Genomic DNA, 18,041 nt, shown 5'->3' on the forward strand with positions numbered 1-18,041 from the left:
ATGTAGGCAAACAATAACCATAAAAACGAGCACTAATAAGATAGTGCCAAGAGCATTCACAAAAGTTTAATTCCATATTTGCTCAACTGTCTCCAGCCCCAACTTGTTCTTTGCCCAAAAAGCAAAGCAATCCAGGCTGTTGTTATATCCTTACATGAGGCACACTAAACATACCATAAAGGATTTAATATAATAACAGTGCAAGAGTGGAAATTCCCTGAAACTGCTTGAGTCCATGTAGATGGCAACAATTTTAAACAGTCTAAATTCAACATAACTATAAGAGATTATTTAGAGATCCTGAAGAATTTCTAGGTCAAGGCAACAGATACCTTACTCTCAACATATGGTACAGAATGTGACAAGAGTCCATTGCAAAACAATCACTAACAGCAAGCTCTAAGAAACCTCAGAAACCCTGCTGGAAAGTTACATGACAAATCCCTGCTACATATATCTCAATCAGTCTTGAGCTTATCAAGTCCAACCCCCCTGCCCAATCAGGGTCAGCTACAGCAGGCTGCCCAAGACCACATTCAGTTGGGTTTTGACCATCTCCAAGGATGCAGACCTCAGCCTCCCTAGGTATCTGTGCCAGTGTTTGACCGCCTTTGAAGTAAAAAAAAGTTGGGGGTGGGAGGATTTGACTACATGTGTGCGTGTTCCGATTGAATTTCATGGTTTTGTTCACTTCCAGTCCATAGTCTCTTGTTCTTCCACTGGGCACAACTGAGAAGAGTCTTGCTCTCTTATCTTTAATCCCTACTACTAGGTATTTAGACACATGGCTAAGACTCCCCACGAGCCTTCCTTTCTCAAGGCAGAGCAGTCCAAGTTATCTCAGCCTCTTCTCTATGAAGGACGCTCCAGTTCCTTAATAATCTCAAGTCTCTTAATAATAAACATTACTTTCAGCATCCCAAATGACTCTGTCCAATAATTCCAAAACATAAGCTATTTCTTGTACCTGCCTAGAAGAAATCACAGTACTATAAGGGTTACTGGACAGCAGCAGAGAAAACTCAGATTTCCGTCACTGAAGCACAAAACCAGGAAAACTAAAAATGGCTCTTAAGTAAATTTAGTGATAGACACAATTTCTTTAAGTAGAAATAAGCTTTAAAATTTTAATGCTATCAGACATTTCAGTTTGATGAAGAAAAAGCCCTTCTACCAGGAGCAGCAGCGCAGTTTTAAAGGATTTATGAAAATGTAGTTTATTCTTCGTAATGAAGCTGTGGAGTAGACCAACATCTATTGCTGAAAATATTCTGCAGATGTTGTATGTCATCTAAGCCTCCCTGACAACAGCATGGCTAAACAAGTTTAAAAAATAATAATAAAAAAAAAATAAATTACATCCTGGATAGTTAAAATGTCAGCTTCCCGGGAGGTAGCAAAAGGTTGGAAGAAGGTAGCAGTGCCAGGACTGCCGTCCAAATCTCTTTTGTAGGTAAGGAAGCCTTACAGAGGTTTTTTATAAGAACAAAGGAATAATTCATCCTTATTTGGCTTGTTGCTTTCTTTGTATAAATGTCTGCAATAGAAATTACTCTCAATAAGTATCTAAATAGCCCTTCTCATTCAGACTAGTTTCTTGGATCAATAGAAGAATTATAGAATAACCAGGTTGGAAGAGACCCACTGGATCATCGAGTCCAACCATTCCTATCAAATATTAAACCATGCCCCTTAGCACCTCGTCCACCCGTGCCTTAAACACCTCCAGGGAAGGTGAATCAACCACCTCCCTGGGCAGCCTGTTCCAGTGCCCAATGACCCTTTCTGTGAAAAATTTTTTCCTAATGTCCAGCCTAAACCTCCCCTGGCGGAGCTTGAGGCCATTCCCTCTTGTCCTGTCCCCTGTCACTTGGGAGAAGAGGCCAGCTCCCTCCTCTCCACAACCTCCTTTCAGGTAGTTGTAGAGAGCAATGAGGTCTCCCCTCAGCCTCCTCTTCTCCAGGCTAAACAACCCCAGCTCTCTCAGCCGCTCCTCATAAAGCCTGTTCTCCAGCCCCCTCACCAGCTTTGTTGCTCTTCCCTGGACTCGCTCCAGAGCCTCAACATCCTTCTTGTGGTGAGGGGCCCAGAACTGAACACAGGATTCGAGGAGCGGTCTCACCAGTGCCGAGTACAGAGGGAGAAGAACCTCCCTGGACCTGCTGGTCACGCCATTTCTGATACAAGCCAAGATGCCATTGGCCTTCTTGGCCACCTGGGCCACTGCTGGCTCATGTTCAGTCGCTGTCAACCAACACCCCCAGGTCCCTCTCCTCCAGGCAGCTTTCTAGACAGACTTCTCCTAGTCTGTAGCACTGCACAGGGTTGTTGTGCCCCAAGTGCAGGACCCGGCATTTGGCCTTGTTAAACCTCATGCCATTGGACTCTGCCCAGAGGTCCAGCCTGTTCAGATCCCTTTGCAGAGCCTCCCGACCCTCCAGCAGATCAACACTTCCACCCAGCTTAGTGTCGTCCACAAACTTGCTAAGGGTGCACTCGATGCCTTCATCCAGGTCATTGATAAAGACATTGAACAGGGCTGGACCCAGCACTGAGCCCTGGGGAACCCCACTTGTCACTGGCCTCCAGCTGGATTTCACACCATTTACCACCACTCTCTGGGCCCAGCCAGCCAACCAGTTTTCCACCCAGGAGAGTGTGCACCTGTCCAGGCCAGAGGCTGACAGTTTCTCAAGCAGAATGCTGTGAGAAACTGTGTCAAAGGCTTTACTGAAGTCCAGGAAGACCTCATCCAGCAGCCGAGTCACTTTGTCATAGAAGGCGATCAGGTTAGTTTGGCAAGATCTGCCTTTTGTGAACCCATGTTGACTGGGCCTGATCACCCGGTTCTCTTGCATGTGCTTCATGATAGCACTCAAGATCACCTGCTCCATGACTTTCCCTGGCACTGAGGTCAGACTGACAGGCCTGTAGTTTTCTGGGTCCTCCCTGCGACCCTTCTTGTAGATGGGAATCAGTCATAGACGCCTTATGTATCAGCTACACACAAAGCCACCAGGTCACGTAAGAGCTGTGCCAGTGGACATGCTGCTCATGCAATGGGAGAGTGGGCTCCACACCGATGGAAGATGCTGCCTATCCATACTCCTTCCATAGCAGAGAACCACTTGGTTAGCCACTGTTCTCCCCTTCCCAGCTCAGCCACTGAATTCACATATATGTATTCCAACAGCTCCATTCCACCACTCTGGCACCCTAGAGACTAAAGGCTACATGCATGTTTACTCAAAAAAACACACACACACACAAACAAACCAAGTCTCATAGTATGAGAGAATTATATGGGAGGCATACTAGGGAATCTGAAGACACTCATGTAAAAGAATGAGGTGCAAAAATAGTACTGGGAAGAGAAAGTAGCTTGGCAAGGCAACCAGAAGAAAGTATGCACTGTAGGAGGTGTAGTTTGGAGGAAAAGCAGGAAGAGAAAAATAATGAAGAAAACAGAGTAGCAGCACGTGCCGAAAATAACTTCTCTCTTAACGATCTTTAATCCTACACTCCAATGAAATAACTGGTAACACAAGTTTTCATTTTCATCAGGATAATTTAAAAGTTCATGCCACATTCACCAAAACACTTAGCACTACAGAAGCGAAGCATAAAGCTTGTAAAAATACTGAAGGACAAAGTAAGTTGTTAGCTTGTTTAAAAAAAATCAAAACAAATCAAAAATATCTGTGAGACAAATTACTGATGGCCCAATATTCAACAGAATTGCATTAAATCTCTACCTACATCTATAAAATCTTACATAGCTTGAACACTTTTCCCCAAGTAACTTTCAGTAAGTCCTACACGTCTTAAGTTACCATAAAGACAGAATCACAGAATCACGAGGTTGGAAGAGACTCACCGGATCATGGAGTCCAACCATTCCTATCAAACACAAAACCATGCCCCTTAGCACCTCGTCCACCCATCCTTTAAACACCTCCAGGGAAGGTGAATCAACCACCTCCCTGGGCAGCCTCTGCCAGTGCCCAATGACCCTTTCTGTGAAAAAATTTTTCCTAATGTCCAGCCTAAATCTCCCCTGGCAGAGATCTCTGATTGCTTTCAGTATTTTACCTCAGAAACTAAAATTTATTCAGGCAAAGCAGCATGAACACCCTTGTTGGAAAGGAATGAGGGAGATGAACCCACACGAAGACTGAGCTATTCAAATTAACCTAGTTCCAGTACCCCACCTCACTGGGGCACTGAACTAGCACCCAGCCTGACAGAAAACATTGGTTTTCAGCATAGGCACAAACCTTATCCATTGGAAATTTTGGATAGCAGGAATTTTGCAAACATGAGACAACACATTAAAGTCTAAAAAAAAAATGAAGTAGACATAGAAGTACAGTTCTCAATATCAGGAACAAACTGATTTTACTAAGAAGCCTACCAATTTTATTTATATAATATTTCAAAATAAAGCTCCTTCCTAGTTTTACCCTCCTTTTTTCATGGCCTCGTAAATGCTACCTGCCAACTCTGTTAAGATTTCAGAATCTGCACATTTCTGACAGAATTTGATCTTATTATCTGCTGCATCACTTGAGAAATAAGGTAATAAATCCCTGTCTCTCAGAATGGTTAAATTCCAAAAAACCCTTTCAACTGTTAAATAGCTTTTCACATTCAGGTTATCTGCAAGCTTCTCTCTAAACAGATTAGCCATAGCTATTCAAAATTTATCTCTAGATAAGCATTTACACACAAACACACGTGAAGCTTTGTTCTACTAGATTTAAAAGTTTCCCTTAGTTACAGCCCTGATTTATCCACATTTGTATTTATACGGCTGTCATCCATTTTCTCCTGTTAGTACAAATACAATTTTCTTCCTAAAAGGAAAAGCTTCCAGAAACAAGAGATACTTATATTTCATACAACAGAGGGGGAAAAAAAACCTGCCTGAAACCCAGTTGGCACCTGGGTTTACCAATACTGACAACCTAAATCCTCATTATGCTACTTACTACTCACATCAGTACACCAGTAGATTCTTCTACTCCATCATACTGGAACATGCTCAAAACAGTAATGATTTACTCCCTCATGCTGTTTCATCGTGTGCTTTGACCCACTTCAGAGCAAATAAACATCCCTTCATTTAATAAGCCCACTGTGGAGACTGGCTGCTACATAGAAGGTTGTAATGTAAAATTTTAATCTCTATAACTACCCAGAAATTGAATTTACGCAAGTTATAGCTGTTTAATGAATATCATTAAATAGGAATGGATGCCGACAGGTTGAAAATATTTCTGTGAATTACTTCTTACTGACACAGAAACTAAGTAGGTAACTCGGAGTTGACAAAAATGACTGATACTATACTGTCAGCAATGAAACCAATTTTCATATAGATTAACTACATACACAGAATAGGTATCTATGCAACTCTATATAGAGATACATAGATATCCTACAAAGCAATTGCGATTGGGTTTGCATGGCAAAGTTTTGGTAGCGGGTGGGGACTATACGGGGCGGGTTTCTGTCAGAAGCTCCTAGAAGTTTCCAAGTCTGACAGAGCAAATGCCAGCTAGTTCCAAGACAGACCCATCACTGGCCAAAGCTGAGCCCATGAGCAACAGAAGGCGGCAAGATTTTAAAAGGGAAAGCCCACCAATACATTCCTTCTGTATTTCTATTTGCTTCAGTAGTGGCATTATGACTACTTTATTACAACAAAATGGCCTAAAATTACCAAGTGTGATGATCATACCCAGTGACTGAAAAAGACAGTCCCTTTTCTCTGACAGGGCACGCAGCATGCTAAATGCAGAAGTGATGATTTACTTTCAAAGAGGTGCACAATGATGAAGGAGCAGAGCTTCAGAAAGCCATCTATAAAAAAAAATCAGTTACTTTCCGTTTGGCAAATACTACAACAGAATCCCAAAAGCATTCTCAAAAGCTAATAAAGTACAGTGGGAGGAGAGGTGGACAAAGAAGGATGTGGAGTCTTGGCAAATGCATCCTCAAATCACTTTTCAGCAGTATTCGCATGTCTGCATATAATAAAGCAAGCTTACTATGAGCAACGCAGAATGCAGAGGCATAGTCAGGAGAGGTTACTCTCCTCAAGGGTCATTAATTCAACATCATTCAACTCTAGATGATCCCATTAATCAATTCTCTCAATATGCATTATCCTGATCCATCATCAAACACTGCCAAAGAGAGATGACATTCTGACATGGAAGGTGATAGGCATTGACTACCTTATAACATTTTTGAAAGCTATTTTCACTTGTTGCCTTAACCAATTCAAAGCTGGCTCAAGTTCACCGGCATAAAGTGAACTCCTGCATAAAGGAAACTCCTCTAGGGGTTAGTTCAAAAATATGACTATTTCCAATAGAAAACCACTCAAAACATGCCAAAACAGTCTATTAGATGAGGCCTAAAATTGGTACTTCCTTTCTGTCCAAGAAAGTTCATCCTTGCAACACTGAATTGCTAATAAAATGCATTTACGGTCTCTTATACTGCAATGCAAAAGTCTCAAAAAGGCAGAAGCCCAATAAGTAGTTCCTAGAGGAAAAAGGATTCTTTGCAATCACAATACCTTTTTTATTCCTTCATTTCCTCTGTACAATTTAACTTGTCCTTTACCTATTTTCTTCTTGTTGCTGGGAGTATTGCACAGCAGTAAAACCAGGAAAATAACCTAACTAGCAAGTTTAGTGGAAGAAGAAATCTGTGTGGGACCAGAACAAGTGTATGTAAAATTCAGCAAACTGTTTTAACAAAAAAGGGTAAAATGTGAAAATAAAATAAGCACAAAACCCACCCTTCACTTTTATACTTTTGCTAACATTGTTCTTAACGTGGCCAACACGAACTTTTTCTGAATCATAGAATCATAAAGTTGGAAAAGACCTTTTAGATCATCAATTCTAACCATACTCATCCAGTACTAAATCATATCCCTAAGCACTTAATCTACCCTGCCTTTTACACACCTCCAGGGATGATGACTCAACCTCCTTTCTGGGCAGCCTGTTCTAATGCCTGATGACCCTTTCTGTGAAGAATTTTTTCCTAATGTCCAATTTCAACTTCCGCTCATGTAGCTTAAGGCCATTCCTTCTTGTTCTATCACCTATTGCTTGGGAGAAGAGACCAACGCTCACCTCTCTACAACCTCTTCAGCCTCCTCTTCTCCAGGCTAGACAACCCCAGTTCCCTCAGCCACTCCTCTTAAGACTTATTCTCCAGCCCCTTCGCCAGCTTTATTGCTCTTCCCTGGATGCACTTCAGAACCTCAATGTCTTTCTTGTAGTGAGGGGCCCAAAATTGAACACAGTATTTGAGATGCAGCCTCATCAGTGCTCAGTACAAGGACAGAATCACTTCCCTGGTCCTGCTGGCACCACCATTTCTGATAATAGACAAGACGCTAATGGCTTTCTTGGAATGATGCACACCCTTCAGCATAATGCAAAACTTTGAGTCTTATTCATAGAGAAATGACCACTTGTCTTGTAGAAGTTACTAAAAAGTGTTATGATGATTTTTTTTTTTAATTCGGCTAACACAAAGTATCAGTTATCCATCAACTCATAACATGATGAACCAGAAGGTTAACCAGAAGTTAGATGAGAAAACTCAGCTAGATCAGTACACTGACGCCAAGTTTGTGATATGGATAAAAAAAGTATTTCTGCTTAACACTCTTTTAGGAACAGCTGCAGTTGAAAAAGCTCCAGATTATGTTTCAGAACTGGAAAAAACATTTAGTCATGGTCTTTGAGCAGCATCAACGTACCACTGAGGTTCAGAATGCAGAGTTAAATGCTATCATGGTATTACTCTGGGAAACATAAGACAGTGAAGAAAGACTTGTGCATTTACAGGTAGACAGTTCTTGTATCAACCCACTATTTGGTAAAATGAAAGAATTAAAAGTTAATTTTTTTTTGGCGTTTATTTTTTCACCTACTTGACAAGGTTTTCTATGAATTGTGTACTATTTAATGAGATTCTGTAAAAAGATATAACTGAGATTTACTTTATTCTATACCTTGTATAGAGTATCCAGAGTTTATTAGTACCTCAGAGGTTATTGGGACATTAAGACAGTCCATCGAACCTCGCTGCCCTAACATACATCAAAGAAACCAAATGCTTTTGGAAATGCTACACAGGTGCTTTCATTGAAATGAGAACCTGAATAAACATGTACCATCCATAGAGACATTCCTTTCCATCTAGATTATTATATTACACCCACAACTGCAATATCTTTTGCTCTCATCCTAACTCTAACCAATTCAACAAAGTCAAAACCACTGAAACGTATCAAAATTAATTCTACTCCTCATTGAGGGGGTAAAAAACTTTACTTTCAGACTTACTTTTCTCAAGTGTATTTCTCCATATAAACATCACATTCATTACCAAATTCATGTTTGAGCACCTTGCCAACTGTGCCTTCTGCCCTGCTCCCTTATGTTTCCAATTATTGACTTATCTTGTGCTACTTTGTCAGTTCGCCATCAAGTAAATGCAAACACCTTTAGACATACCAGCTCTTAAAGAATTCACAGTAGAGTTCATCAATATGCATATCATAAATTTCCCATTAAAACTATTACACAATACTTCAGCTAAGTTCACATATCACAAGATAACTGCATCAAAATAAATAGGAAGTCGGGAACTTACACCAGTTTTAGTTAGATCTGAGACTCAAGGGCTGGGATATTTTAAAGCAGCAACCAAGAACAGTAACTCCAAAACAGAATTCCAAAGAAGAACTAAACCTGTGCACGTCAAAGTCACAAGAAAGATTCTTAGAAGCCTCACTGTTTGTTAGATTGTTTTGCTATTTAGGCCCAAGATCTGTTTTCCTTCTTTTTACTCTGTTCCTCCTTTCTACTCCAGACTCGGCAGAGATCAGCATGTGCTACCTCCTAGTGCTTTATAAAACAGCATGCAGAATGGAAAAACCGGAAAAGCCAAACAACAAGATGAAATTTGAAAAGTAAAACTTGCCAACAGTCACCATGTTCAAACCCCAGCTATATTTCCAAAGAATCCTCAGAAAAATGAAAAAAAAAATGAATTCTTGGTCTAGAGGAAGCTCTGACTCCAAAATAACGAATGTTAGAAGATCCAAAAAAATGCTGAGTGTAATGTGGTGGGAAGCTGTAATTCAGAAGAGTTTTATCATTTGCTTTAACCTCAACAAAAAAAAGTCTACTGAACTTTAAAAAGAAATAAAAGCGAGGCAATATTTTGGACAATTTATAGCAAGAACACTTTCCGAAGTGTTACAGACATAGAAAGCAGAAAATTAACTACCACAACAGAACACAAGCATCTAGCAAGCCTTTGTAATAACATGATTTCAGAATTAATTTATCAGACTTTCAAATGTCAAAAAGCAGTTAATTTAGGGACAGGGTATCTAAATAAGCTCACATATTAGGCAGCACCCAAATATTAAAAAGCTGTATTCTGTTTAAGTTACTGGAGAGTTCCATTTCTGAATGTTATTTATTAACCAACTAGTGACAGGGGAGTTGCAAAGTACAATTACACTATAAATGACAATGACTTAACACAGTTAAAAACATATATTAACTGATATAATCAAAAGTCTATTTGCATAAATATATGTGCTACTTAACTGATAAAAATATTGTTTGTATAATGCATATTAACAAATTTATAGATATAAGCCCTTTTTTCTGGGCCAGAGTCCCGTTTTAAAGGTTATTAACTGTTAGATTTTCCTTCCACATTCTAAATGCTAAAGATGAGTCTAATCAAGCTGAGATGTCTCTACAGAGCCCTAAGATTTGGTTACCTAAACCAGCCACACAGAGCAGTAGTGTGCTTGCTTGCAGCAAATCTCTCTCATACCTGCTTACCACGCTTTGTTACACCTCACAGAAAGGTCTTGGAAGTCCTTGATTAGCTAAAGCTAATGCCAAGCCTTTAATTTGACATAAACGAAGCCTTCAAAAGGTGAGATCAGCCAACCAGTGCTCTTGGCTGGCCAGCAGCCAAGGGGGAGCCATCTGGCTTAGCTGGCACAGCAAGGTAGCACGTGCTTCCAAGACGCATGGACCAGCCTATGAGAGCAATAGCTCCTTCCAGCCCTATCAATAACCAGCTGAACAGCACAGAAGGCATCTTGATGGCTGCCCTTGTGAGAGGTATCTTAACTGGCTGGTTGGGCCAAATCTGCTGTATGCTTGTACTTTTGTACACATATGAGTAGCACAGTAGTCATCATTGGGGTGGCTGGAGCCAGGAGGTGGCTTGCATGGGTATGTTGATATTCCAGTGGCTAACTGTTACGATAAAATTGAAGTCCTCCATGGATCACTTGGTCACTGAAGGTGGATCCCCCTAATGCAGCTGTGCTTTTTGTAAATCTTTAGTATTATTTTTGGACATGAAGAATCAGCTTTACAGATTTACACAGCTAAATATCCCTGACTTATGACATTGGTTAAGAACACCACTCAAAAACCAAGAGGTTTACACTCTTACACTTGCTAGCCGTATAAGATCACTCACAGAGCTTCAATGACTCAATCAATAACCCTGCAGAACAAACCACAGAACATACATTCCTACTAGAAACAACTGACACCATGAGTGAAGACAGCTCCATGCAACTTGAGCCCAAATAAATCGGAACATCACTTTTAGACTTCTCCCCGCTGTGGCCTATTTATCACTGAAAGCAACCTATCCTAAAGTATGGTTCATCTAATTTGCAGTCACCACCTGTAACACCTTCTTCCCTCTCCTACACCACAGCAGGGTCATTCTAGGAGTTTGTTATCACTGAAGCATGACAGTTACTAACCATGCCCAAATACTACAGCCACATCATCTGTAAAACACATATAGAAAGGCACAAAAGAAGCTAATATCACTCTTAAATAATAGAGCGCAGTAATTCCCAAAAGGAGAACTAGGCCTTTCTTCCATGCCAGCATTTAACAATTCCCTGCAGAAAATAATTCCTACCTGACAAAGTTCTTATAATGCTTTAACTGCCTAGTATTCAAAAGGCATACAGGTAAAGCCTTCCAGATGTAGTTAAAGGAATCTATAAATGATTGCATCAGACAGAACCGCATCTGGCTCACAGTGCACAGCTTTATAGGGTGTAAGCTTTTAAATCAGCAGAGTTTCAGCAATGCACAAGCCAAGTGTAACCCAGTTCAAAGGATGGGGCTGGAAAACAGGCTACCACAATGGAATGAGCAAGGCAAGAACCTGCAGGCATGTCACTGATGCCATGTTGTTTGCCATGTTGGGGAAGTTCTGAGGAGGAGTTGTTTGTGCATAATTTAAATTTTCCAAATAGTCAAGTTTGATAGACTTTTTTAGAATGCTCTGTTCACAAACGTCTTTTTCCCCTTTCCCTCACATACACACACACTTTAGCAATATATGTTTTAAAGTCTTTCTACCAGAGTAAATATAACAGCTATTGAATAGCACTGAAGAGAAGTTTCTCAGTGTAGAGCTACAGAACAAGATGCATATTAGCAGGTATATAGATGCGACACACTATAACAAATTGGACAAGTTTTAGTCATTTCAGAATGCATGCAGTACACAGCACCAGGTATTTCAAAAGACATTATTTACAGCTGTGTTATTTTACCATACACAGGAGCTGGGAATAATCACAGGAACATTCAGGTCGGAAAAAAACTTAAGATCACTGAGAACAACCATTAATTAAATCTAGCTAGTATTCTGATTTCTGATTGGGAATTATTATACTTAGTGCTTCTACAGTAAATAATTGTTTCACTTCCTATTTCAGAAGCTTCAAACTTTTTGCACTGAAAGAGCAATGAAAAAGTTGACAATTTTCCTATTTCCTTTCCAAATGGCACAGCTTGGGCAGCAAATATTGCGCACTTTTTTCTTGTACTACAAACACAGGAGCATTCAATTAACTTGCTTGACTCACTGAGCAGTCTTAATCATGCTGTATACCTCTGAATAGAAATGGAGGACTGAGCTGACAGAACATCTCCTGAAACAAAGCTCTCTATACAGACTAATATATACTATATATACACACTATACTAACAGACAGCTCTCATACATTAATTACTTATACTAAATATCAAAAGAGAAAATCATGTAAACATTTACATTGACTCTCCTCTACAAAATAATAATCCATGTTTTTACCTAAATGTTTATTCTAAAGGAACAGTGATTTTAGATGAATGAAATATCTTTTTAAGAACTCCATCTTATCTGTTTTGTCGCAAATTAGTAGTATTTCATAAACAACATTCATAAAGCTCTTAGGCAGATCTTCAGCTTGGTAGAGCAGCATAGCATTAGAAAACTCACTAGATCTTCAGATTCTTACTTGGTTGAAATAACTCAAGTCAGGACTTCAAAGACATGGACAGGCACTTCTCCTACCTAAAGGAACCAAGGCTGTTCTACTTGCTTTTGAACAGGTCATGTGTTGCAATATATAACACTATATAAACTCTTGATAAACACAGGCCATTGCAATTCCAAGAAGTTAAAATTGTATCTTACCAAGACTGAACTCCAGCTTTGGCTCATTCGCAATTCTCTGAATACCTTTAAAGGTTGAGAAAATAAATTATTAGAAATAATTTAATTTCCATGTCTAGCTTTCTAATGCACAGTAAAAGTGTCACATGCCTAATCTAACTACATGCCGTTGCCACCAGAGTCATGTCTTATGTTACAAATATATAGTAAAAAGAGACCTTTGCAGGAAATATTTGCTGGAAAAAAGGTACTTTTGAAGAAGACTTTTCTTTTCTATAGAAATTTTCTGTTGCTCAGACAGGAAACTAAGGAAAAAAAAAATACCAACACAATCTTCCATGGGTGGGTACTTGGACTACTTCTAAGGGTTTTTTTATCTTGACAACTATGTATCTGTTGGAGAAATATTAAATCTAACAACTCATTTTTAAGTAGTTATTGCATCACATCAAATATGGAAACAAAAACATGTTCTGTGAAAGTTTGTAGATTAGGTTAATATAGTAAAAAGTATCACTATGTTACTGACCTATATAAATTGTAAAGTAACAAAATCAACATCTTTCTATTGGGAAAAAGCACATGAACTCCTTTTTTCATATACCAAGATCAATAAGAACATTTTCATTCCCTCCTTGAAGGAATTATGTTCTAGTGCATATTTTATTGTAAAGGGCAATGTTTTTTTTAATGCACTAGGATAAAGGAGCGAACCACAAAGCTGCAACAAGAGAAACATATGAAGAATACATAAATAACACCGAGTTGTTTACCCCCTGCAGGAAGTAACTGGATCTCTACAGTATCAGTAAATCTTAAAGAAATTAAACTCTATTGTTGATATCTACGTATTGTCTCCAGCAAGCATTAAGTATTCGTCAGCATTGACAACTAAATCAGTCAGGTGGAAAGCATCAAAGTTGGTATATGGACTGGAATGTAAAATTTTGATTAAAAATTAAAAAGAAACAAAATAACAACAAAAACAACAAGAACCAAACACAAAAATGCCAAACAAACAAACACCCCCAAAAATCAACACAAAATATCTCATCATAAGTTACAACTGTTCCTGTTTCATGAAAACTTGATGTTCCTGAATAGGTCTAGATTCACACTGTTCTTATTTACTATGGGTAACTATTCAAGCCTGTGCAAGAAAAATGACAGCTGAAGAGCTTGGAAAAGTCTTGCTCAGTAAGAAATAACAACTAATATATATATATATATACACACACACATATACGTATATACATGTATGTATATAAATGGAGCTATAACAAATTTCTGAGATGAATTCTTCCACCAGCAGAGTCAGCATATTGGTCTGGAACACCTTTATGAGTATCTTGAATACAGACTTGATGAAGTAACTGGGCAACTGAAATACAGTGCCCAGACTCCCTTGCAAAATGACTCAGCATACAGCTACGTGTCTTTATATCACAAAAAATCAATCTGTGATACTAATTTAAGTATCACTAAAGCTTTATCATTTATCAAAGTTATCAGACTATATTTTAAATGGTAGCTTGTGTTCATATAGGTAATAAAAGAGGAAAAAATAATTGGACAACTTCTAAGCCTTATGAAGAAAACAGATTAGAAACAACCTGAAAAACACAGTAATCACACATTTGTTCCCCTGGAGATTATCTGCATAAATCAAAACACATCAGGTAATGATATTTAAAGATGATTTTCATCAGTTTTCTTCCTCTACAACTGCACTTTGCTAAGCAACAAATTAAACAGTATTACAGCCCCTGTTTGTGGCACCATCTACTCTTCTACAGAACGTAGGCCATTTTTATCGTACTACTCAATAACATGAGCATATGCACTTACTTGTAAACTGTGGTTCTCCTAGACTGTCTACTTGGGATGAAGGGAGAAACTGCCGTGTTTCATCTGATGATCTCTCTCCTTTGATTTCCATGATCAGCCTTCGGAGCTGCTGAATTTTATCTCGCAAACCTTCCGAGTTTGCTTGTCCCAGTGCCACAGCCCAAGATTCACAATCTGGCTTTGATGCAGCTTCAAGGTAAAGATCCGGTTCTCCACTCTGAAATTCTGTACTCGGAAAATATAAACACAGTTTTTAGGAGCTCTGACTCAATATGGAGATGATGAAAACATTGATGTCCCATACAATTAAAACTACTATACACAAATTTATTTTCATGGTCGCAGAACTATCTACCTCTTGAATCAAACCTCAGTTCTTTCATGCTCAGTTCAGTACTAAGTCTATGCACAGAGTGGTTCCAAAAGAAATTAACATATTGCTGAACTAGGCAGCAGAATCAAATCAAAATGAGAAATTCTATTTCAGAACAGACTCTGCAGCCTAGCAGGTAGCTATCAGAGCTGCTAACTTGAGCAAGAATTTGATTTAGCTGGGGCATCAGACATGGTTCTGACTGACAGAGGGATTCATCAGAAAAAATGCGTCCATCATTTCCTCTATTAGAGCTTCTCTTTATGCTCAGCTTCTCATTCATCCTTGCCAGAATGCTGCTCACCAACACATGCAGATAATTTGGCAAGACACAGCTCCTCTGTGAAGACCCAACAGGTTGTATGTGTGAGCTTCTGACCTCATTACTATCCATGCGTATCCTTTGCTGTTCTGCCTGAAGTGTAATTGTTTAATGATCAAATTTTCCAAGAACAAATGAAAAAGGGGGGGAAAAAAAAAGCTGAAGCTCTCAAAGAACCCAGGTAAGCTGCAGGGGTCAGTCATTTGATTAAAATTAGCAAGAAAGGAAGGAAAAACTCCTCTCAGGCATTTAAAATTCTGCAGTATAGATGGCTTCACAGAGTCATAAATTCAATGTGACATTTGGTGTGACACACACTGAGAAGAACAAACTGGGAAAGAAAGGAAAATCAATGCCTCTTTAAAAGAAGTTACCAACCAATTTAGAAATATAAAAGTCTACAAAACACCTGTGCTATTGTATTAATAAGGACTGAAGTATTTGGTTGGACATAAAAATCATTTTGACCAAAATAATCTATAGATCATATAACTGGATGAAACAGAACACTTAGCTATTTTCATATTTAGTTCAAAAATCAAAAAAAGAGAAGTTTCTTTTTAATATAATGTGAACTTAAATTCCTTTATACTAACTTTATTATTTAACCTTGGGCACTTACCCACTTTTGTTATTCTAAACCTGTTTGCACTTCATAAACTGAGCATCTGCTACCTACAATTAACTCTGCTTTTAATGTTATAGGGGAACAAAAGATGCAAACCTCAAGTCAAAAGCCTCTTTAAACTGTACTAGCACGAATCCCTGTAGAGGTGAGACAGTTTTTCAGTCTGGGGGTGGATCTAAGGAAATCCAACTGTGTGGCTGCAGCTGCTGCTAAGAATGCTGGATAAGATTTCACATGCCAGTTGGACTACAGAACTCATGAAGAAAGACTGGAAAGAGCAGCAGAAAGAGAGGGAATACCTTTGTGGCTTCACAGGCAATTTAAGAAGTGTTAATAAGGACTCAAACTCTTGCCTCTAGCCCTGGCTTAGTCAGAAATCAAGGTATTCAGTTCTTCAGATAAGAATAATCAAACTCTGAGGTTGCTGCATGTCTTCATCAGATCCTTGCTTACACACAAAACACATACTTGTCTTGAGTGACCAAACCTGGAGACAGTGAGCTTCACTGTTTGTCAAAGATGACTCTAGAGACAAAAGTTACAGCTATAATCTCTCATGTGATCTGCTATTGCATCTGAACCATGAAGGCATTAGCCTTCAAGAAGACTGGTGATTAGAAAAGCTAATAACTTCTCTGCTCCTCCAGTGAGATCTGCAACAGCACAGTTCTCTACTCCTTTCTGTCACTGGCACCAACAATTCAAAAGTTTGGTTTTATTTCACAGTATTTTGGAACTAACGGTGGAGAAAAAAAGAACGGAAAGAAGAGGCACGTAGTCGATGAGCATCAACACCAAAATTAACCAAAAGTTATTGTAATGAAAACAAACAAAAAAAAATATATATGTATTTACAGGCATGTAAAACAACTGCTTGTACTATTCAGCCTTTAAAAGCACAGACAATTTTAATAGAAGCAGGCTGGATAACCAAGACACCTGAGCTAAGGGAAAACTTCCAGACAAACTAGCCAACACTTAACAACCAAAATAAAAATATATCAAGGTGCTCTTTTCTAAACTTTCTCTTCTTTATTTCTAAATGAAAACAGGAACAGTGATCTTGCCTTGAAATAGTCTACCACCGGCTAGATAGAAAACATCTGCTTTGGAAGGAAATCAGTGTTTTGCAATTGAAATCATGCTATTTATGTTTACCTCTTAGCTGTGGAAATTAGACTGCTAAGCACAAAAGGCATACTGAATCACCCTTAATATGCATGGAACCAGAAATGGATATGAAATGCAGTAGGAGTGGGCATAATTCACTGTATTCTGATCTAACAGGTGCCAGTTTTGAGATCTGAAAATTCACTCTAAACTATCACTTCAAAACACTGCAGTCGGCTATATTTAGATCTTTAGAATACTCTGATAGCCAAATTAAAGTCTGAAAAGCATATTGAAAATATCTGAAACATTCGTCATTGCTAATGTAGAACATTTCATTCTTCAGATCCAACCGTTAGTAAGTCATATATTTCACACATTGTTTCAGTGCATGTCATGTTTACGTACAAGTTCACATACTAAAAGAAACAATGTCCAAAACACACATTGGCAAAAACCTCTGTCGCAGTAAAGGAGCACACAGGTTTATTTACATAATGAAGATCATCATCTCATTGCTCTTCTCTCACAGACTGTTCTGTTGACTGTTATTTTCAATCAGATCCAGTAACCCCTAACAAGCTCAGACACTTAATTTCAAGTTTCAATATGGAAACAAAACTTAGCTGAAATGAATCTAACTGAAAATACAACTAACAGATCCACAAATATAATGAAGGCCTCAAATGAATGGTGGACATAGCTGAAGTACATTTGTATCAAAACACTCTAAATGCAGGAGTAATTCATAGGTGGACAAGAGCACTTTACAATTAAGGAGTTACTATAGAAAAAAATAGGTACACAATCACCCTTTCATATGTTCTATTATTGCTGACATGAGTTACTATGTGTTAGTTTTGGAAAAGAAATCTTGACCTTTTGGGAACAGTTAATATTGACTTCAGTGAGAGAAGTCATTTATCTGGTGTGCATTCCTAGTTTGTGGTTGTTCAGCCTAGGGAGGCTCCAGGGAGACCTTAGAGCAGCTTTCCAGTACTTAAGGGGGGTCTACAGGAAAGCTAGGGAGGAGCTTTTTATCAGTGAATGTAGTGATAGGATGACGGGTAACGGTTTTAAGCTGAAAGAGGGGAGATTTTGACGAGACATTAGAAAGACATTCTTTCCCCTGAGGGTGGTGAGGCACTGGCACAGATTGTCCATAGAAGTCATGGCTGCCCCATCCCTGGAGGTGTTCAAGGCCAGGTTGG

The 18,041-nt window shown here is 38.9% G+C and overlaps 1 protein-coding gene across 6 annotated transcripts in view; it reads right to left on the bottom strand.

Annotated features, from left to right (window-relative positions):
• The window catches only part of INPP4B (inositol polyphosphate-4-phosphatase type II B), a 323,774-nt gene that overhangs the window by 189,585 nt on the left and 116,148 nt on the right, over window positions 1-18,041 (bottom strand). For all 6 annotated transcript variants that reach the window (XM_069855285.1, XM_069855288.1, XM_069855287.1 and 3 more), the window contains 2 exons: window positions 14,398-14,622; window positions 12,571-12,615 (listed from right to left, as the gene is read on the bottom strand). In XM_069855285.1, the coding sequence (XP_069711386.1) occupies window positions 12,571-12,615; window positions 14,398-14,622 (270 nt within the window). The remainder of the gene's footprint in view (window positions 1-12,570; window positions 12,616-14,397; window positions 14,623-18,041) is intronic.

This window comes from Phaenicophaeus curvirostris, chromosome 4, assembly GCF_032191515.1.
Source record: "Phaenicophaeus curvirostris isolate KB17595 chromosome 4, BPBGC_Pcur_1.0, whole genome shotgun sequence".
Classification (NCBI taxonomy): Eukaryota; Metazoa; Chordata; class Aves; order Cuculiformes; family Cuculidae; genus Phaenicophaeus; species Phaenicophaeus curvirostris.